This window comes from Poecilia reticulata, linkage group LG19 (genome assembly GCF_000633615.1).
Source record: "Poecilia reticulata strain Guanapo linkage group LG19, Guppy_female_1.0+MT, whole genome shotgun sequence".
Lineage (NCBI taxonomy): Eukaryota > Metazoa > Chordata > Actinopteri > Cyprinodontiformes > Poeciliidae > Poecilia > Poecilia reticulata.
In genome coordinates this window covers 21,152,459-21,176,125 of record NC_024349.1, presented here as the reverse complement: position 1 = coordinate 21,176,125, position 23,667 = coordinate 21,152,459, and the positions used below count along the sequence as shown (strand labels likewise).

The following is a 23,667-nucleotide window of genomic DNA, read 5'->3' as shown; positions in this document are numbered from 1 at the left end:
CCAATCAGCACGGAATCCACCCAGCTGGTGCAGGAAAGAGTCCAGGCTCTTTTAACGCTTYGTGTTGGAGAGCCGTCAGCTGCCAAGCAGGCATCGCGTTCGTCTCGCTGAGCGAAAGAGCGCCGCTGAGTTTTATGTCAGGTGAATGTGGGTTGCAACGCTGAAGTCAGTGAAAGTTTAGCAAGAGACATCTCTGGTTCCTGGCTGCTTATTTATGACCTGAAGAGTCATTTGAAGCTTTTTTTAATTTTTTTACTGAAATGTGCTAGCTGGTCAATCCCCTACTCAGCCCAGAAAAAAAGATGGAAAAAAAGATGCAAGTGCTGTCCATTCACACACCCCTTTAACTTTTACACGTTTTATCAACCTACAACCGTAAACTTAAGTGAGTTTTACTAAGATTTAGAAAGACAGACTCAATGTTTTCTTTATAAAATCATCTTGAAACGTGTAGCATGCATTTGTATTCAGCTCTTTACTCCAATACCCCAATCTTGTCCATTTCCTCTAGAGATGGAGTGAATAAACAGCTTTAAAAAGACAAAGGAACACAGCAGACCAGTCAGGGAGAACGTTGTGGAGAAGCTTAAAGCAGGGTTAGGCTGTAGTAAAATACTTCAAAACAAAAGCCTTGAACAACTCACCAAGATGTCCATCTAACTGAAAGGACAGGACAAGGATTGAGGTTATTAATCAGAAGCGGGCAGCCAAGAGGCCCATGATAACTCTGGAGGAGCTGCAGAGATTCACAGCTCATGTGTGAGAATCGGTCAATAGAATAAGTGTTTGAGGTCCACTGAAAAAAAGCTGGAGTAGTGGCAAGAGAAAGGTCTTGGAACACGTATTGTTTGCAAGTGGTCCCTTTTTCAAAAAGCCTTTAATAGCTTACCTAGTATGACTAATTCACACATCTGGTGTCAGTTCAAATGTGTGGCTAAGCCAGGCGAAGTTAAGCTAAGCTAACATAGTTTTCCTCAAACCACACAATAAGCACATGCAGGCAGGAGTTCTGGTTAGATGGTAATACTTTTTTTCCTTCCAGATTTTTGGGCTACATGTAAAACTACTAAACACATCGGACACATTGGGAAGCAACACACGTTATGGAGATGCATTTCTTAAGCTGGGAGAGGGAGATGATGGCAAGATGAAAGGAACAAAACATGGTCAAAAAAGCCTGATAAAGTCCTAAGAGGTCATTGTGCTGTTGGATGATTCTTAAGTATATCGCCACAGGTACGATGGAATGGTTTACATAAATATAAGTATGTGTTAGGATGACATAATTCCATAACTTAATTTTACCGAAAAGGTTTTTCTCCAGCTTTGTGATGGACTGGCAGCCTTTCCAGGGTTTACCACACCTCTTGCCCAATGACGGCTGGAGAAAGAAATCAGCCTTCCCATGACTTTGCAAGGATAAACAAGTGGATGGATTTTTATCCAGTCACACTGAGCTTCTGCAATTTTGCAAAGAATTAATAAAATTTTGTCTCTAAATGGCCAAAACTGTTAGATATAATCCAAAGATTTACAGCTGTAATTGCAGCAAAAAGTGTTTCTAGACACTATTCCACTCCTGAGTTTTGACTCGGCATAAGAGAGGTAATGGAAGTACACTAAAATTTGTAATTATTGTGTGTAAAAATGGGAAAAATTTTAATGGGCATGAATTCCTTTGTGAGGCATTGGACAGGGCAGAACTGACTAATCATTGCCATCAAGACTTAACTTGATGCTGGAGAAAAATCTTAACCCTCCTACACGGCACATCAATGTAAAACCATAAACTACAAAGTAGCAGATTTATTAGAAACCCGTCTCCACTCCACAAAAAAGGCTAAGTGGGCAGCGATTCAGCAGTAACACCTCTGATGGCAAAATTGTGTTAATGATGCCATCGTGTGGTCTCTCTCAATGGAGACGCTTTCTTCTAATGTGCATTCGCAATTCAAGAAGTTGATCCAAAAGAGAGAAAAAAAAAGTATTTTTCAGTTTTATATGAAGCCGTTTATTATCAGACTATGGTAACCACGGAGATTTCTGAAGAACGAGCGGGAGGAAACATCATCACCTTGGTGGGATCCCGGGTACTGACGTTGGGCTTTAGGCCAAACCTGCCACTCCTCTGCATTGCCCAGACTGTAAACCAGCGTTAGATGGATTGTGGTCTTAAGCGTCTCAAGCTGAACGGCGATGCAAACACACAGAGTTGTGTTGTGGAAATAAATCCACACTGGAACACTTTTTGAAAGCCGCTGTTCATCATGGCACTAACAAATGTTGTATAGAAAAAAACTCTTCCAAATAAAGAAACACCTGACAACTGTCCAGCGGCGTGACAAATCAAATCTTCAGAACACCTTCGCGCCACATGCAGGAAGCCATGTGCAACATTTTTATTTCTCCTCATCTACTAAAAGTACTTCGCTTTTTGCACCAAGATTCTAAAATAATAATAAAATAAAACTATACGCTTGGTTCTACGTGGAGGAAGAACCCAAAGAGTGGGGGATGAGGACACTCTACAGTTCATGCCTTAATGACGATAGATCGTTCAATCAGACACATCATGGAGGTGACAGACTGTAGTGTTTGTGAGCATAAAGTTACCCAAATTTTAAAATGCACCATTTTAGCTTGATTTTTGCCTTTTAATTATCTTTGTCACTGCAAAACATCCACTGATGTCTAAAGAGGTAAAGTTCTAATTCCTACAGATGTTTATAGACAATTTACCAAAAGATAACCCATTTCTTTCTCAGGCTCTGACATTAAATCAAATTTTTGTGTTTTAGCTCAGTCAAGATTACCAAAATAATTTTTCTTTGCAAAATACCAGAATAATCCAAGATAATCTTTTTAGACATTTTTTATTACTTTCTTTAAATTTAGTTTGCATGCACTGAGAATACTTTGCCTCTAAACAATTTGGGAAAGCTGTGATTATGATTTAAACACTGCAAGCTTTAGTGTCTCACAAACCCAACAAAAAAGTATGATATAATATCTGAATAACTTACTACCCACTGCAAACACTTCTACTTTGATCGTTTACTTGCCTTGCTGCATTTGGGTCTTCACAATTCATATTATTTGAAACCTCAAACCTTCAGTGAATACGACTCTTAATTTGAAAAAAACAAACGATTGTGTTTGTTCTGAAATGTAACAAATACAAATGTTGTTGGCAATAATCACGTGAGCTAAAGCAGGAAAAATTTAGAACTACTTAATACCAGACAAAAATGTTGTATTGGTTATATAGTGTATGCAAACATCTGGTTTTTAACTATATATGTATGATATGTATAGTATAGCTGAAATTTGGATTAGCTTAAAGTTTGTCGGGTCAAACAGAATACTAACTGTTAGTATTTTAATTTTAAAAATATTTTTGATAACTACCACACAATTTTTCAGGTAAACCTTCTCAAATAAAACTTGTGATTTTGTGCAAAAAAAAAAGTGAGACTTCCAACTGCTTCCATTCACCAACGTAATGTTTAGCATAACATAAGCCAGCTATACTTTAGAAGGGGGAAACAATACAATTCCTCTTTCTGGTTTTAGATTTTTCTCTTTAAAGATAGATATTAGATTCTAAACTTAATATCTTCTTGTTCCTTAAAACAAAAAATATTTGCATTAGAAAACATAAGCATCAACCGTGTAGTGGATTTGAATTTTAATAATTTACACAGTAAGAAAAAGCAAAACTCCCCCAGGAGTTGTCACAAATATCTTTTTTATATTATATTTACTTAGTTTAAATTGAGAATCACAGGATGTATAGCCTTCCGTTATCGACTTATAAAAAACACATTACTGTGTGAAATCCCTCAGGCTCTGGTGGACAGCTACGAGATGACGACATTAAACCGGATAATGACCATTAGGTTTGCTCAAAATGTTGCATTCTGCAACTAATGATGAGGAGGTCACCGCGTCAGTAAGAGTTATCTCATTTACTGCTGTTTGAAAACTGTTGTGTTGTCATGCAACCCTTCTCTTGTTTGTTTCTCTTACGCCCTCCCACCTCCAAACCACTGGATAAAACGACAGGATGAAATTGAGGAGATTACACTTTATGTCCATCGCTGTCTTCTGTTACCCTTACTCCCTCGCCACACATGACATCATGGAAAACTTTGTAGGGCTTCAGCTGCAGTAAAGAAACCCTCTGTTGTTTCAGCTATTTTGAGAGCCCGTGTGCATACATGGGACTAAAAATATCGATTCAAAACACAGGATTCCGCAAATGTTTCCACCTCCGGCGCTGTCATGCGAGTGGCATTTGAGTCAGGTTGAATTGGGCTGTGATGCTGAAAAGGAGATATTTCAGCGTGGATTAGTCTTCAGAGGGATTCGATGGAGAAAAAAAAAAAAAGTTTGAGGTACGTAAACGGGATTTGGAAAACGAGCGAGACTTAAATCCTTTCTGCACTAATTGCGGCGCTCCGACTCTTTCATTCATTTTCAAAGGTAAACAGGCAGATGTTGTTGAATCAAACTGAGAAATCTTCAGCCTCAATATGCTTTGGGTAGGAATTTTTGATTTTACAAGGTACATGAACTCAACACTTAACGGCTTCCTCTTAACGAGGCAATGTAAGGTGACGGCGTTCTGCACGCATCCTACTGTTGTAAACCTGTTGACCTATGTATACTCAGTAGAAGTGGTGCAATATGAACACTGTCTGATTATTCAACTCTGTCTCATTTTAGAAAATGTAATTACGTATTTGTCAAGAGTGAGAAACTCCTCAGGTTTGGGTTTAAGTTCAGGTTTTCAACTAAGTAACACAAGACTCAGGCAACCATCACGTCTGCCTCATATTGTACCAAGGTATATGCTATTGTCGGTTGTCATGTGGTATTCCTACTGGATAGGTTCCTCTAATTGTTTTCTAAGATAAGATTTTATTTTGCAGTAGCAATATGTTTGAACTTATTTGTCTTTGTTTGGGGCTAACTAGCATTAGCGCGGTAAGTGGCTCGTGTTGAGCCACTAAACTCCACTCCATTTTTGTTTCCATTTCGTGAAGAAGGAAGTTGCGCTCATGTCTTCTTCACAGGTTTTTATGTAGTTTCCTTCTTAGTGCAGCGCCTCCACAGGAGAGGAGGTGAACAGCTTGCTCAAAGGGTTTGGCTTGCCTGACACAGTGCAGTGTGAAAGCGAAACACAGCAGCTGAAAATGCAACAAACGTTGCAATTTTTCTCCCCAATCAAACTGAGTCTACCAGACACGAAAACACCCTTTGAAGAAGCAAGTTAGTCAAAGTGGAGTTATCTTCTACTCTGCCCAACTTCATGTTAGCATATCTCAGAAAAGCTAAAAAAAATATTTTAAAAAATCCATCACAAATTTTGTATTTGCTTGAACTTCGGAAAATTTTGAAATATAATTGAACTCACCATTTTTGCCTTCGCTTGTCTGTTTCCTGGGTCTGTGGCTTGGCCTGTCCGTCTGCCGTCCAGCTTCTCTGCCAGCATGTGTGGCCCTCTGTGGGAGACCGGGATGCCGTCTGTCCCGTGGAGTGTCGTTGCAGACCTCTGAGCATTTCACAGTGTTCATGGCTCCCCCTTCACTCCCCAGCGGATGACATTTCTTCTTGGGTCACCTCCCTTCAGCAGAGAGAAAGATACCGTGAAAGCGAACGCTCGGCAGACCGGGGGCCACGTACAAGCGACTCTTAACCACGGCCTCGGTTAGCTGTTACAGTTAAACAACAAGTTTAAATAAGCGCAAAAACATCACAAGCACGTGAATGGGGAAATGTGAAAACTCTTTCATTGACACTAAAAGCTGGAATAAAGCCAAGTCAGTGTTTACAGAACACAACATGTTTTCCACATTTCATGTTTCGGAGGCCCGTCTCGGCTCAGGCAGACGCCGGCGTGTGGCTGGATGTTTATGATCCTATTTCAAACTCACATTCAGCCATATGTGTGCATCTCTTAACCAGCTGGAGTTAAGAGAGCAAACATTTTGGGCACAAGCATTACAAGTTTTAAGTCCTGAAGTCCTGCTTTAAAAATAAAAATGTAAGCACAAGTATTAAAAGTTTTGAGAATAAAAGACTGAAAATGTGTGCTCTCAAATTATGGCACAAAAAAAATGTAACTTTATACTCTGCGAACCAGACCCTAAACTCACTTAAAGTCTGGGTTGAGATTTTTTCCCCCCTTCATTAATGACACACTTTTATTACATTCATTATATCTATCATGGTAATTCAGGGTGAGTTATTTTAAATTCTAAATGAATATCCTTGTTGGACTTTTATTTAAGTGTTATTTTCCTTTAAGATACATTTACCTAACGCCAGAATAAATGAAATGTACATTATGCAGCAAAGGAAATTAGAAGATCGGACATATATCCATTATGGAGATGATCGGTGTTGGACGGGCGATGTGCCCCTATTGCATAAGCGATACTGAAGAATGACTGATATCATTAACGATACAGGGAAGAAGCTTTTAGTTATCTTGCTTTGCTAGCAAAGTCGTTAGCTATCAGCTAGCTAATAGCGCAACAACAACAGCCTAATGTCTGTATGATAAAAATACTGAATCGATAGATAAGAACAGTTTCTCCTCACCTGGCTGTCTCCTCCCGCTCCGTGGTTCTTCAGAGAAAGGCAGACGCAGAGGCCTGTTAGTGTCTGTTGTATTTCATTACCTCTCTGCTTAAACCGCTACTCTGTGCTGAAGCAGAAACGATACGTTCAACGTTTTCCGTCATCTGACAAGTAGCAAGTCTACTCCACTTTATTCACCAAAAACGTTTGTTTTGTTTTTTTTTCACCAAAAGCTGTTCTGTAATCTGGAACGCTCGCTACGTTGAGCTCCAGTTAGCCGCCTCATCTCACTGCGCGAGAGGCAACTGCGTCGTGCGTCACGGGCAAAAGGTCAAAGGTAACAAGGTGACCAGAGGGCTTATTATGTTGTACAAAAAAATAAAAAATAAAATAATAATAATAATAATTTTAGTACATGTTATGTGTCACAAGAGGGCTTAGAAAAATAATAATACAAAAAAAATAAAACAAATTGACTAAAAGGGCACTTGGGGGCAAGGAGCAAAAAGGGCAGGTGCTCAAGCACATTTTTTTTAGAGCTTTAAACCTGACTTATTAAATGTTGCTTCTCAGAAGATCATGTCCCGGTTAGTCTTGTGGGATTGGACTCACATCTTCGAGGAAACGTCCCTGAATGCACTGCGTCTACTCACACGATATCTTGACACATAGATTACATGCTGTGTGCCTGAAAGAACAAAACCGGGTTCCACAGCATACTGTACATAAACACTGGCCTTGGCGAAAAATAACAAACCCATGCATTTACCTCCGAATGCAGACAACAGTTACAGTAAATCAGCCTGTTAAAAGGCCAGAAACGACTGGGACTCTTCCTCGTCGCATCAGGAGGAACCTCTTTACTGAAGCCTTAACTGATGGGCCGGCTTTGAAAGCCCACCCAGAGGCAGATAGGGTTCGCTCTGACAATTTATACCACAGGGGACTTGAAATAGGCAAAGAGATAGGCGAAGGAAAACATTGCCTCAAAGACACCCAAGTTCAGCTTGGTGTTTCACATTAGCTCAGAGCACAACAAGTTATCAGTGAATCTCCTTTTTTTTTTATGTGACACTAGACTGACTGAGGGGGAATAAAAAAAAAAAAGCTGCTTCGTTGTGTGACTCAGAGGCAGAAGCGTGCATCTGAGGAGGGAGGGAAAAAAAAGACAGGAAAAAGTAACCTAGCCTGTCTTCAAAAGAGTCAGGTTTATAATCTGATGCTATCTTGTGAATGGTGCTCTGCGTTTCAGAGTCAACACAATGCGAGCCAAGACACGTGGACACATGGCATTAGGAGCTCCATCAAGATGAGCTGATAGCAGATTCCTATAAAGAGTTGTCCTCCCGTTGATTCTCTCCGATTGGCCTGAATGCTTTCTGCATTATCTGCCTGCGTCTTTAATGACTCGCAGATTAAGGGGTGGCTGGGAGAACAGGCAGTCGCTTATCTGCTTGAGTTCACAGCCTGCCCTATATTTTCTTGATGATGGGGATGTTAATCTTTATTACGCGGTAGAGTTTAAATAATTGCTCCCAGATCTTACTAGTGGAATGTCACAAAAGCATGAATTTTGGCACGTCGGTCATGGTGGTACTTTAATCCATGGCAATGGTGCCTCCTTTTTGTATTTCTGATGATGTTTCTGTGAATAACATGGAATTAACACTTTAAGTTATCGCATTTTTTATTTTTATTTTTTTACATGCAAAAGACCTGAGCAGGAACCTCCACACTACGTTTCTGGTACGTCTGTAAATTTGACACACAAGCAACATCCGCAAACAACAGCGATGGACAACAGAACAGCTTCTCTCAGCCCGTTGGGGGTTAATTTTTGTTTTGTTTTGTTGGGACGCTGGAAAAGATGAGTGTTGCATTCAAGTTGTACTAAAAGTTTGTATATCATCAAAACTATTCAGGCCAAAAATAGCACGTTAACATAAAAAGTGTTGCAGCAGCACAGACGTCCCCAATGCGAATGCTAGCGTTCATAGTTGTGAAAAGGTATTTTTCAAAATAAGTTGCATGGATGATCAGGAGTTCCTGAAACACTTGAAAGATGAAGATGTGTAATAGCACTTTGTTTCAATCTGATGACTGAGTAACTTAAATATCAATAAATATCTTTGTTCGCTAATGCTAGCATCCACAGTGGAGAATGACCAGGGTTTCCTGAAACACTTGAAAGGTGAATAAGCATAATTGCACTTTGGACATAACTTTTTGTTGAAATATGATTAATGAACCCTGTGGTTAAACATTTTAGCCGTGTCCCACCACTAATTCAAATACAGCTTTTTAATTCTCCCTGCTTATAGACTTTTTGACTTTGACTTTTCCACAGAAATGAGGCCATTATTTTGTCTGCTTGCCACCGGCCTACAGACATCCCAGAGTTCGTCACTAGCATCACACGGACGTGAGGCGCTATGGAAAGGTCAGTCGGACTCTTCCGCCACGTAATTAAAGAACAAAATGAGATTAAAAGCATTTCTGGAGCCATAAACAACGAGGTTATCTCATCGTATTCTTCTGACAGTTACATACTGGTTGAAATATGCAAGAAGTGCTTTTAAATTACAAAGTCCCAGAGGCGGGCTGTAGTAGTCTACTTCCTATTATAGAAGGCTTGTGTGTTCACAGTGGCATTACATAATTCATAAGCAGGATACTTTAATCTAGATTTTTGTTTCATGTCGCGACTAGTGAAGGCTATATTTCACACTGAATGACAAAGCGCTGTCTGTTTGTAGTTTTGAACGTTTAGCCTTTAGCTGATCCCTTCATCTGCCCTGCGCTCTTTCATTGACAAATTATTCATTTGAGGAGTCACATCTGGTATGTTTTCTTTCCGTTTTGTGTCTTTCCCTCTGCCCTCACACTTTTCAGCTGTGTGTTTTTTTTTTTTTTTATCATTCGAAAGCGGCCACCAGCTGAGTTGACACTAAGCCAAAGGTACAAGGCCTGTAATATTTAACTTGGGGTTGGTCCAGGATTTCCAACGGAAGATTGTGAATTTATGTTGCAATCAGTCCGGTAAAGTAAAGCCTCCAGCTGAGCTAATTATGATAACTCCTTCTTGTTTTCTGCTTAATAACATTTGATTTTACACATCTGACTGAAATCGTCGTAGCAGGTTGTTTTTAACAGTTTGCGCACCTTCAAAAAGTATTCACGTCTCTTGCACTTTTTTACATTTTGTGACTTTACAGCCACAGTGTTTTTATTAGGTGTTTATGAGCTAGACCAACATGAATGACCACAATATTGTGTCAGATTTTTCACTTATAAAAATAAAAATGTGAAAAGTGTGGTTTGCATATTAATACAGCTTCCATTTACTTTGCAATCCCTAAATAAAACCAGCCCCATCCAGGTTCTAATGTTAAATATTTATTTGAAGTTAAAGTTCATTAATTTTTGAGACGGTGTACTTACATTATTCTGCTGTTACCAATATATTACTGGAAAATGGTCTCCAGAAAACATCGTCATGATTTATTGCAATAACTTTTGGGGTAATTTAAAGTCTAGCACAATTTGTTATTGTGACAGGTCTACATATTGTACCCTTATGTAAATGCATCTACAATAGTGTAGAACATGCAGTAGCTGATGAAAACAGTCTGCGCGTTACACAAAACTGAAAATGCTCAACTGAGTCTCAAGGAAAAGGCCATTTCATGCCGTCTCTCATTTGTCCTCGCTCATATCTACAGTTCACATTACCGACAATAATGGAAAGCTTAATGAACTCCCAGATCAGTTTCCATTTCCAGCGGATGATAGCGTCAGATCTCGAAATTCTTCCCACAACAGAACCAGCCAACAAATCCCATGTGAGCCGGTCCCTGTGAGGTTCTACAGTGTCACTTCTCCCGTTTCCCGAATCAGATGGGGTTATTAAATTGGACGGGGCAGATCTCACACCATGCCGTTCAGTTTATTATCTGAAAATGAGAAGATTATGACTCCTGTAAGACACGGCTATCAACATAAACTAAATTCCCGGGCAAGGAGAGCATTAGTTGTCAAATCGGGTGTCTGTCAACAAGCCTGCTGTTGCTTTTACACTTAACAAGTCTGGCTTTAGAAGGAGAGTGACAAGGCAAAAAACACTTTATTAATTAACTTCACACACAAGGAGAAGCAGCATTCAGCTTCTATGCAGCACAAATCTGGAACAAACTTCCAGAAAACTGCAAAACAGCTTAAACACAGTGACAGTTTAGAGTTCTTTTTGATTCCTAATAACTGGAACATTGATTGAAATATTTGATTTGCTTGGTGATTTTGATGGTGGCATTTGACAAAATGTAATGTTGGTTACTTTATTAGTTTTTTATGACATAAAGCAGGTCTAACTGCCTTGATGCTGAAATGTGCTACGCAAATAAATTTGACAAATTTATCACGACTCACTCTTTTGGTCCATTGCATAAAAACCTAAAAAATACATATAGTTTTGTGGCTGTAATGTTACATAATGCAAAAAAAAAAAACAACAGGTCCACTCATGTATTACTACTTGAGGTTTAACTGACCGATACTCTTTACTGGAATGCTTTTATCTCAGGGGCTTTTCCCCAAGACTGAACCCGCCTTCACACCATTATGGTGGTAATCTCTAGTAATTTCAGCATCCAACATCGGCCGCTGCATCCTCGCATCTCATGCTGCTTTAATCCAGCGGCGTGATAATACTTAGCAGAGGGGAATGTGAGGCTGCAGCTGTAATAGATGACATGGTGTTTGTTTTTCCCAAGAAGACAATGTGCCTGTTATGGTCTTTTGATTTTTAGATTAAGTCTTTACTCACTTTGATGTTTATGGATTTGTTTAAAATGACTTGCAAATCAGGCAGCTTTTTGTGACTTTACAGCCATTCAGGTGACTACTTTAGTACATTTAGTTATTTAAGAACCGCCATCTCTAGTTTTATGTTTTTTAAGGGTGACTAAACAGCAAAACAAAATCATGCTTTTCAGCTTCCTGCAAAATGGCACGAATCATACTCTGAGACGAAAAGGACCTCATGACATCAAATCATATTCAGGTGGTCCAGTCAAAGTCCTGGCCAAAAGTCAGAATCTGAGAATCTGCGCTATGATTCTGCGTATTGTAACTGCAGCAAAATGTGGCTCAGCCAAATCTTATGGAGTTTCAACATACCTCAAAAATCACACTTTTCAAATATGTACTTTAAATAACTTTTACATTTTTATTTTCCTTTTATAGTTGAAAATAGTAAACTACTTCCTGTCGGTTTAGAAAATCCCACTAAAATCTATTGCAGCTTGGAGTTTTAACGTAACAGAATGTATGAATAGTTGTGCGTCCTCTTGCATTCCCTATACTCCCTCTCAAGTTTCTATGAATTTTTTTTTTTTTTTAAACAAGGATCTAGCAAGATCTCAAAGTTTTGCCATTCTATAATAAACAATGACATGACTATCAGGAAAATATTTACTTCAATCTTTAAAGTGACTTATGGCAACGTTGGCCGCTAAACAGAGTGTCATGAGTGTTATGCTGTCAGGTGGCACGGTCTGTATAAATACTCTCTGTGCACTTGTTTATAGGAAATCCCCCATCTGGTTTCAGCAGAACACAGTCCGGCACACTGGTGACCCCTTGAGTTTTTTTTTCTTTTTCTTTTTTTTCTAATGGAAAATATAACGGTGCTGGAATTACTGGTCTCAAGTGACAGACAAGACAACAATTTAAAAGAGTGCAGGCTCCACATCCCTGAGTCCAGCCCTTTCCCGACTTGTAAACACAGAGCCCGGCTTTTGAAGAACTATCCAGAAAAGCCCAGTGGCCTTTATGTCATCCCGCTTTTATGGGATATAAAGGATAACACTGTTGTCATGCCTCGCAAACTTCAAAGTACGAATGAAGAGTTTAGCAGATATATCTGGAAAAAAATTACACAGCAACGGTGAAGATGTGATAAAACACGCCGACAGAATTCTGAAGAACTTAAACAGAACCATTAGGAGCATGAAGAGGAACGGGATTATAAGATTTCCACACCTTCACAGCTTCACCTCATTCTGGGATTTATTGTGATCCGCGTTCATTTGAAACCGCCTAAAGCAAGTCTATATTTTTTTTGTTACTTTTACCTATTTTATGGCCAATTTGGTTTAGTCTAGAAGGCCCCTAAAAGCAGATGGTGACGGCTGATGCTTACACAAAGCTGCTGTGACGTACGGCTGAAAAAGCGTTGAACAAAGTCAAAAGGACAATTGTTTTGAAAAATGCAAAAGAGAGGTTACAACAACTGGCTTTGTGGAAAAAATCCATAAAGATACAAGTTATTTGGTTTAGGTTTTGTATTTGTCAGAACTTATTTTTATCTCAGCTGGGATGAACCAACAGAAATAAGTGCATATGGAAGCCCAGGAGTGCCAATATTTCACTATATGCTTCAAAGATTTGTTTATTTTTAGTTTTAGGGGCTGTCAGAATCAGAATATTATTTTTAGGATCAGACTTATAAGCAAAGTAAACTCAAATCCATCTGTGTATGACCCAATAAAGTTTTTATAAGGCATTAAAGGGCAAAAAAGGAATTTTGTGGTCCTTAATTGGTTACACATGGGATGTTTTGCAAATGAACCCCTCAGAAAAGAGCTATCTGTGATAAGCAAATGTAATAAGGGACAAACAAATGACAATAATATATAATATTCTGTAAAGTTTAAGCCCATATGAAGACATACAATCACTAAAGTCAAAGAAAACAGTTCAACGCCAGTTCTTCATTAGAATGGATGGTTTATATCCAATCCATTCTTTTTGGACAGTAAATCCTTTAAGCGTGATGAAGGATGTTTARCTCTTTTCTTTGACTTTTGTCAAACAAAAGTTAGAATTCAGCCAAACGACCAGACGTTTTAGACAAGTTGAAAAATGTTGTAGTAGGTGTTGGACCGTAAAATTACATGTTTACCACACAAATACGCTGTTGCTACAAGATTTATGCTAATAAATTCAACTCCTGCCACRATGACTCAAAAATGTTGCTTTATAAGTCCCTGCTACGTTTTAGCAAAACCTGGGTTTGGATAGTGACCTAAGTTAGGGCCACCTGGGTGGCCGGGTATGGATTGGCCTTCATGCCAATGGTAACATGAAGACCCTCCATGCAACCAGCTTAGGTTGGTCTCATGGAGGTCTGTCTTTCCTCGGACCTCCTGCCGACCCACTCCCTTTGCTCCCTGACTCGGCGCAAAGGCCGCGTCAGGCTATGGAGCCAGGCATGGAGACCCTTGATTGATTGGAGGTCGGTCAAAGCCTGGTCCTAATATGATGGACTCTGTGCTTTGGGTCAGGGGTAATGTTTAGAGCAGTAGTGCCCAAAGTCGGTCCTCGAGGGCTGGCATGCTGCATGTTTTAGGTCTGTCCTGGTTTAATGCACCTGGATTCAGTGATAACTCAATAGGAGGCATAAGAAGAACACTGACATGCTGTGGAGGTTGTTTCTACCACCAGGGAGAGAACTAAAACGTGCAGGATGCCGGCCCTCGAGGACTGACTTTGGGTACCCCTGGTTTAGAGGTAAGAATGTTAGGGTTAGGAATAGACTAGTATTGGGTAGGGTTAGGGAAAATGTCTGGGTTAGGCAAAATCGCAGCTACTAAAATGAAGGGAAATCAATGCATAGTTCTAATATGGGTCAAATTAGTTTTGACAAACCTGTATAGCATTTTGTTTTCTAAATCATTCTATAAATAATGATGATATAATGTTAGGTTGTTTTTCGGCCCAATTGCATAGTTGCAGTACACTAGTAGTCTAAAGTGTCGACGCATTAGAAACCAATCAGAACCAAAAGGCAAACATACACAGGGCCACACTCGAGAATCAACTAAAACTCAGTTTCACACAAATACAAGGATGCTAGCATAAATGTTTGGCTGTTGACCTTCAAGGGACCTTCAAGGGACCTTCAAGGTCGCTATCAAGCTAATTTTCTTTTAGCTAGTTTTCTTGTCTCTTCCACCAAGACACATGCAAACATATCTTTATCTTGGCTTTGTTCTATTCTTCCTCTTTTTCTTTGTCCCTGAAGAAGTTATTTTTTGCAACATTGTTTTGTTTGCTATGGAAGCCCGTTTCCGCCACACTGTTAAAAATATATAAATAAATAAATAATCTCTAAATAATGAGATGGTATCAAAATAATGAGATTGCATCTCATTATTTTTGAGATACTATCTCAAGAATAATAAGATAGTATTTCATTATAATGAGATAGTATCTCAAAATAATGAGAGAGTTTACATAGGCTCAGGACTTTTGTAGACTGTGGAGGTTGAACCCGCGTTTCGAATGGGTTCAGTCCACCTGTACTGGTTTGATTTTACTGTCGGTCGCGTCTGCCACCTGCAAGCACCAACATAGCTGTGTACAACGGTAAGAAATGTGGTTTTGTTCATTTAAGCCAAGTCTGTAATATAAGCTAGCATAGTATACAGTAATCAATTTGGCATACTGACGACAGTAGCTAATCTTGAAGATGGCTTAAAAAGATGCATTCATATCTTTGAAGCTAACGTTTTCTGTTTCTTTACTTTGTCAGTCCACAACTGACTTTTCGGTAACTGTAGTTAATATCTGAGGATTACGTGATACTTTTATTTGCTGTAATGACACATGTTCAGTTAACCGCAAAACTGTGGTGTAATAACTGGTGAGTAGTACGTAGATGCTGCCTCTCGCTCCCAAACCACTGCGACACCAAAACAATACCTCTAAGCCGGTGTATTTTTAAAAGAAGTTAAATTAAAATATGTCATGGCATTTTATGTCAAGTACTCTCTCTCTCTATCTTCACATAGGAAAAATGGATGAAGGCGAGTACAAGGGAATACTAGAGTAAAATCTGTTGGTGTGCAAAATCCATGAGACTGAGCAAAATTTTAACTTCCAGGAGGACAGCAGTCACAAATCCACAATGTAATAGTTTAGATCAGCACACATTCATGTCTTAGAATGGTCTGGTCAAAGTCCAAACATAAATCCACTTGAAATTTGGTGGTCATAGTCACTCAGTTTGACTGAGCTTGAGGCAGACGTATGACCCTGTCTGCAAAGTTCAGTGTGTCTATTTTTATGAACAGTAAGCTTGCGTAATGTGACTTCAAAACACCCTTCAAACTTGTGGAAGGGAAAGGGTAAATGAGAAGGATTCGGCACAGCACAATTGAACTGTTACCAACGCAGCTGGGCTCCTAATATTCCCCCTTCAAACTGTTTAGGCTTATAGCATTTATCCACATTACTCACATAAAGATGCCTTGGGCGTATCATCAACAGTTTGCACAGGGAAACTGTGGAAGACGTCCCAAGCCCCACTTACGCACACATACAACAGGAATTAACTGAACTAGCGAGGCAGCAGAAGGGGCTTAGACCGCGTCTCCTCTGCTTTCACATGCCAAGAAACAATAAGATATTCCAGAGAAGCCAATCTGCTTATGCATTTCAGTTCACCAGATGGACATAGTGTTATGAAAAACATGCTTTCTATGAATCCATCATCAGGTACAAGTTTCTGGACCTTGCAACTCAACAAATTTGTTAGAAGCAACAGCACGTGGTGCGTCTAACAACATAAGATCTACTTGAGTCTCTGGTTTCTCCGTTGCCCAAAGCCTAGTGACTTGCCGAGCAGCTGTAGAACCCAAACTATCCTAGATGACAGTTTTAACCAGGCACCTAAACAAACATCCTGGGAAATTAAAGGGCCTGTGTTAGGCCTCTGCTGCTGTACGTGGTAATTTGCAGGATTTTCCACGGCTTGACGACAATCAGGTCTCATCTCGCTGCCCATCTTAAGAGGATTTACTACCAAAAGGAGTAAGAGTTCACATTTTTTTATGGTACCACTTAAAAAAATGAAGGAAATAAAAGATAATTCTTGTAACATTCCTCATTACAAATAAAAGCTAACCGAAGGCCACACAATGGAAAACACTGAGACGCACAAATCGGTAGTGACCATGACTTCTCCTGAACTGGGCTAAAACTCATCCAACTCATAGGAACACGGAGGCCCAATTTAAAGAGCTTTGGKTTTTTTTTGAGGAAGTAAACACAAGAAAAAAAAAAGGTTTCTTAGTGAGACTGCAATTATTCAAGGTAATTGGAATGTTAAGCAGAAACTGGAACTTGTCATTAATAAAATTTATTGTCCAATTAATATGRTGGTCTGCTGTCTGCACTGCTCAGGATAAATATTAGGACTTTTTTGTTGACCGCACACGTGGCCTTGCAGAGGGTCAACACTACTTAATGGACTGGTTTGTCTTTTACCTCACAGGATAGTGCAATAGCACAGTTTATTCCATTGCTTTGGATATGTTCAGATGGTTAACAGGCTATAATGGTCTTCAATGTTTGACTCTCTGGCTCATGACAGTTTGCTCTGTGCCTGAAGTGCACTTTTATTTGAAAATTAAAAAACAACATACCCTACAACATTAAACATTTCTACAGTTATTGGTTAGGTCCTTACTAGAATAATACCTCACTTAACAGGGAAAAAAATTAAATTTCTACKACTGTCAATGYGTTTTGTGAGAAGATCAAGCAAACCCCAACATTCAGGAGCTTTTAGAATCACCTTTTTCAAAACAATAACCCAGTGATTCTTGAGAATAGGGACAAAACAAGTCCTATGGATAAAGCACAAAATTTGAATAAAATATACACAAAATATAATTTTTTCAAATATCTCACTAAGCTAACCTCATGTGAGCAACAATGTATATTTTCCAGGTATTTGCTGAATATTTTTTTTTATTTTAAACATTGTAGTCGGTGGATGATGCCTGTAAAATCCCTTGCCCGGGAGCAGAACTCAACACATTATAATAGTTTAAAACAATTAAAGAAATACTAAAATKATATATTATGACAATAAATAATTATAAAAGTATCAAYAAATTGAATTAAAAATCATTTTATATATTTTCCAATTCCATTGAAATTTGTCCCTAGTTTTTGTCAACACCGTCAGAAATGAAAAGAGTGTAAAAAAATCAGGCATTATTGGGGGGCACYAGAACTTCTGAGGACCCCATGRMMMCTTCCTTTCTCTTCCTTTGCTGAGAGGGCTMGTTAGCTCTGGTTAGCTTATGTTATTCTTTAGTTTTTTCTTCTTTTTATTCCTAAGTTGTTTGTCACAACCATGATGTGTCAACACCATAACTGACAATTTACAAAACTTTGATGAAATTTTGTAAAATAAAAGCTTAATTTTGGTAAAATTWAAAGATTTCATGGACCTGATGAGCTACAATATGACCTCCTTAGGAATAACATCATATGAATTGAGGTWGTTTGGCTTTTCGTCAACTCCGTMAGATGTCAACTCCATCAGTTTTTGTGACTCTTTCAGTGAAATTGTTATCAAATCTCACTTAAATGTGCAATCAATTCATTTTAATGTATTTTACATAAATTGCATTACGTCACATGTACCAAGTTTTTCATTTTACTGACTAGTTTGTCACCACCTTCAGTTCTGCCAACTCTGTCATGCAGTTTCAACTCCGTCAGAGGGACTTTTTGTTGTTTTTTGTTTTAAATAATATTTATTTAGTTTCTTGAGAAGCATTTGTCTGTAAAATGAGTAGAAATATCACTAATAGGGTAATTAAAAATTATTTTTTATTTATTTTTGTCAGATGGTGATGACAACGTTCTGGGTCAGGTCGATTAAAAATGTAATAAAAAAAAAAAAAGTTGCAACTGGGAGCCTGCACCTTAGCATCTTTACATTTCCAAAACATTATTTGTCATATTTGCATACATAAGGTTGAGAAATAACAAAAAAAAATTATGGGAAAATTAAAACCCATTTTGTCCCTATTCTCAAGAATTACTGAACCTCAAGACATCATTGTGGAAGCGATCATCTCTTCTTTATAACWTTACTTCAATTCAAGTCGACTTGCATTTTGCCCAGATCCTGTAGCTTGAAAGCTGGTTTGAGGTGTTGGTGTCGTTGCTCTGTGTTGGGTTTTGCTTGCTATTGTGCATCGTGTTCGAAGATCTCTCCTCTGGTCTCGTCTGTCTGAAAGACGTGCTTGAAATATGTATTGTGGTTTAACCTGGCAGAGAGACTTTTGGTTTAGAGCAGTGGTTCTTAACCTGGGTTCGATCGAACCCCAGGGGTTCGGTGAGTCGGTCTCAGGGGTTCGGCGGAGCCTCTGCCGCGGAGGTAAAGACAAACTTGTGTAAAGTCGTGATGACGCCCCGCTTTGCCATCACTTGCTGCAGAGGATCAAGTTACATTGCTTAGCTAATCAGTGCTGCGGAGGAGCCCTGATTGAAGGAGTTCCACTCTCAGCATGGATTTGAACTTGTGTCTTTAATTACTTCAGCAAAGCTCACATTTTTTACCAAATTCTGTAGCTTTCGGTGTACTTCTAAATCTGCTCCTTAGTCGCATCTTTTCGGGGTTGCTACTGCCTCTAGTGGCGTGAGGGTGGTAACACAACTAATATAATTACATTACTAAATCAGAATACTGCTAAGTCTTTATTATTTATTATGAATTTTTCATTCTCTTAAGAATGTAGAGCTAATTAAATAATCTAAACAAGACCTTAAAGTGCTTCCAGTTTCTCTCGATRGCCAAAATGTTGAAACTGTGGCAAATTTTAAATACCTTGGGTCGTTCCTGGACAGTCAGCTCAACTTTGCTGAAAACACTGACTATATTTTGAAGAACTGTTGTCAGAGACTCTACCTTTTAAGAAGACTTGGTGATCTATGTTTTGAATTTGGGGGGAAAAAAATCATATTTTATTTATCACTACAGAAGGGTTCAGTGAATGCGCATATGAAACTGGTGGGTTCTGTACCTCAAAAAAGGTTAAGAACCACTGTTTTAGAGTCAATTCTCTTTCAGTATTTAGACTGTTGCAGCAATTCTTGAGTTTTATTGGAACAATGCTTTATCTGACCTTAGTGGAAATGGGTTGGGACATCAGTACTGGGACGATTTGGCCACTGTGTCTCCCATTGGGAACTGTTCTAACCATGAATAATCTCTTTTTCTCTGATGAATGATAGACTAAATTTCTTTGGAAATGGTCTTAAAACGMTTTTCAGTTTGAGAGGTACCAACATTTACCTCTTTCAGGTCATTGATAAAGTCTTATTTCCAAGGGAATTTGTGGAAATACACCAGATTAATCTTTTTAGCATAGAAGTGGCCACTCCTGATGATGATCAGTTAATCAAATGGATTTGCAAAACCCACAGTTGCTGCTACCTTCCTTTTTAAATCCCACTGAAGCAGCAAAGATGTACATAGTTTTTCCACATCACTGACAGTTATGGAAACTTTATTTTACTCATGACTTTACTTATCTTGGGAAGAAAATAATTTTTAGYGCTTACTCATGAGTGGCTGTTGAGCTGCAGTCCAAAATAATTTCATTTTACAGCTTATACAGTTCAACTATGCAAATGTGAAAATTTTTTTATTTGATTGCTCCATCTGACCCCATTTGAATGAACTCGTATAACAGATAAAAAGAATGTTTCCTCATTGGTAAAGCTTATGTGAAGTAGTTTCAGCCCCCTCTGTAAAACGTAAAGGGATTAATACTAGCAATGCTTATTCCAAAACTGAAGCRGTGTGTCTGAGATAAAGTGATAAAGCAATGCCTTGGATAAACCTTGTCTGCTGGATAACCCCTGCTTCATTATTTAACGTCATCTTATTAGAAAAACTCTAACCTACAGAAACAGTATGATTGTAAAATGTGCAGTTTTGAAAGTAACATTTTGGGAAATAGATGATCGTCAAACTTCAGCTATAGAATAAAGAAACTGGTTTAGACTAAATTAGTGATCATTTTATATTTACATGACTTGTTAAATCTGTTGTTCTGTATCTATCCAGTGAGGTTACTAAACATMAGGTTAATGAATGAAAGCTTGTTGTTCCTGTAGTACTCAGCTGAGATTAGATATTTATATCAGCTGTATAAAATGAYAGATCATCTTTTTATTTTCACTGTATTAGAATTCAGACAAAATGTTTCTTGTTTTAGGTTAGGATTATTCAAATTCTCTATTAGGTAAATGTCATAATAATGGGAGATGATTTTATTAGTAGATTTTATTTTATTTACTAAGACATGAAGTAACTTAACACTTTAGAGGAAGAGAGAGATTTAATTCTAAACAGTTAAATAAAAGTTRKTTTTTTTTACAATGGTTATATGCATATGTTTGACARCATTGGTGATTGGATGAGGGAAAACACATKAATAATTAGCTTCTGAAGTACCTCTCAAGTCTAAAAAAGCATTTTTTGTTAACTACTGAGCAGAAATATACATAGTTTTTATCTGCATCACTATTTGTTTACAGCGCTGAAGGAAGAGCAGTGGGGATTGTTGGTGAGTGAATGGCTGTAAGCTGATAAGTCTGCTACTACTCTACCTGTCCTGCACTAACCCCTCTGACGTCACGGCGCTTTGGCCCAGCAGCCTTTGCGCATCAGGACAGACTCCTTGCTGGCAACAAGAATGATGACTTGTGTGTTTATCTTGCTCAATACAAAGAGGCCATGTAATCTAAATACATAAGGTAATATAAATACAAAGGTACCATATAATGGCATTCATTGTGGCCGCGGCCACAGGAGTGTGTGCGGACGGGGACATCTTGGCTATGCCTCCTGGCCCCGGCTCTGGTCGGGTAGGCTGGCACTCTTTGTGTTTAAAAAAACTCCCGGAAAGTTTACAGTGAGTGTACTTCTGCTGCGCTTTGTGTGACAAGATTTAACGCACCATACCCATCAGCGGCAAAACAGCCACAGACCTCCCCGGAATCCACTCTGCCACTTTCCATTCATGCATTTCCACGCATTCCCCGGCTTCCTTCAACTGTCCCATCGCAGCAAACCTCTGTTGACAATTAATATCGGCTCTGTTTGTCAGGCTCAGAGCTCAGAGGCTACTGTGTGTTTACTGCACTTTTGTTCTGTCGTGTGTCAATGCAAGTTGGAGAAGCGCACAATTTCCAATACATCTGCTGAAGAAAGGCATGGCACTGAATAACAATTGAGTGGAGCAGTGCTACCTCAGGCTCTCTTTTTTTAGACAATTACTTAATTTAAAGCGATACATTATACTAAACACATTTTTATTGTATAGCTGCACAAAATGATGAGCTACAGTATCACCAGTAAGTGTTTATACCTCGGCGTTTGGTTATGTTCGAGACTTACAAAAGGGATTTTGTGCAAATGTTTTAAAGGCATTCTATGCAAAATAACCCATAGTAGCCAAAAGTTTTCTGATTTATTTTTAATCCATACAAAATGTAAACATATAAAGGTCTTAACACCCATAGCTTAATATTTTGTTGAAGCACCCTTAGCCATAGTTTCAGGGGGTATGACTCTAAAAACATGGTCCACCTGATTTTTTTTGTGTTTTTCTTACTTTTCTCTTCAGACCGTCTCAAGCTGAGTAAGTCTGGTGCTGCATTACCAGTAGAGAAACATTTCCAGGCCACTTCCAGAAATATTTCATTCGATTTAAATCCAGATCTGTCTGTGTCACTATAAGACAGGTCCTACAGTCACTCTCTGGATCATTGTCATTCTGGAAGGTGAAGCGTCATCTTAGTTTGGAGCTCTAAAGCACTATGAGCTACATTTTCTGAAAGAATATCTCCACGTTCAGTTGCTATCGCTTCAATTTCTAAAGCAGAGCTCTGCAACTCCAGTCCTCACATGCCACTGACCTACAGCTTTTGGATCCCAGCTCCAACACACCTGAATCGTAGGGATGGTGTTAAGCCAGGTCATGACCGGTGCTTATTTATTAGAATTCAGGGCAAAAACTTTTGTTGTTTCATCTGACCAGAGAATCTTGCTTCTCCTTGTCTGGCGATCGGGTTTTTGCCGTATTGATACAGGCTGCAATCTTTATATTATAAAACAAAGGTCTCATTGGTGAATAGCTGATCTTTGAGACACTTTTCTAATTCCCACCAGTGAAGTACTAAAACTACTTCTAAGTAACCATTGGTGGCCTCTCTGACCCTTCCTTTCTGACCTTTACTTTAGTCGTGACTGCAGAAATAGGGAGGGTTCTGGTCGTTGTTCTATTTCCAATTATTAGAGACAACATTGCTTTTACAGGCCACTCAATGCAGCCAAAACCATTTTTTGTGCGTTTCCCCAGATTTTTCATTTTACATAATCTTGGGCTTTCCACAAATACTCTAACTTGATTGCTTAGTTTCTGCTCTGACATGTACTGCCAACAGTGAAACTTTGTGTATACAACAGTGTTCCATTGAAAATCACGTTTAATCAACTAAATTTATCACAGATGGACTGCGATCAGGTTGCAGGAGCTTCTCAAAGATGATCCGTGGAAATCCAATGTATCCACAGTAAAATTTTTAGCATCAAAGCAAAAAGTGTAAATATGTACAATGCTCCCCCCCACTTTTTTTTTTTTTTTTTTTTACACTTTTACAAAATGTCTCACTTTGTCCTGCCAAAGAAAAGCATCCCCACACCTATCACACACAAAATCAGCATAAAATACATTTAAAATGTTGCTTTAATGTGACAAAATGGGAGGAAGTKTAAGGTATGAGGTAATAAAAGCACTTTGACATTGGAAGCAGATCCACGCCTGGTCCCAGCTTTATTGTAAATGTTATATTAAAGCTACTCCCTGGTTTATCTATGCTATCTGTTTTGTTATTGTAACTGAAACAACTGCAACTGTAAAACAGAATGACTAAAAAGCTCGGCATTATATATGTCAAACAACTTACATTATAATCCAACAGCAGCGCCTAGAACATTCCTCTCAGGACTCTTGTTTTTCTTTAGCGTGTGCGTGCTCCCGTTGCTCAAACACTAGAAACGTGTGACGAAGAAACGCTCCAACTGTGAGAGATGGAAAGACGAGGTAGAACATCATTGATCTGTTATTGTAACCTGCAGCAGATATTGCTAATAATAACACGCCTCCATGATGTCAGCATTCCTGCGGAGTGAAATTTACACCG

At 38.8% G+C, this 23,667-nt stretch overlaps 1 protein-coding gene across 5 annotated transcripts in view; it reads right to left on the bottom strand.

Moving 5' to 3' along the window:
- myocd (myocardin) overlaps nt 1-23,490 on the bottom strand; it is a 73,856-nt gene extending 50,366 nt beyond the window's left edge. For 2 of the 5 annotated variants that reach the window (XM_008437731.2, XM_008437737.2), the window contains exon 1: nt 5,420-5,967. In XM_008437731.2, coding sequence (XP_008435953.1) covers nt 5,420-5,579 — 160 coding nt within the window. In that variant the 5' untranslated portion in view covers nt 5,580-5,967. Of the gene's footprint in view, nt 1-5,419; nt 5,969-6,609; nt 6,645-23,430 lie in introns of those variants that run through there. The other 3 variants (XM_008437733.2, XM_008437732.1, XM_008437735.2) reach the window with 3 other exon arrangements.
- Nucleotides 23,491-23,667: the final 177 nt, after the last annotated feature.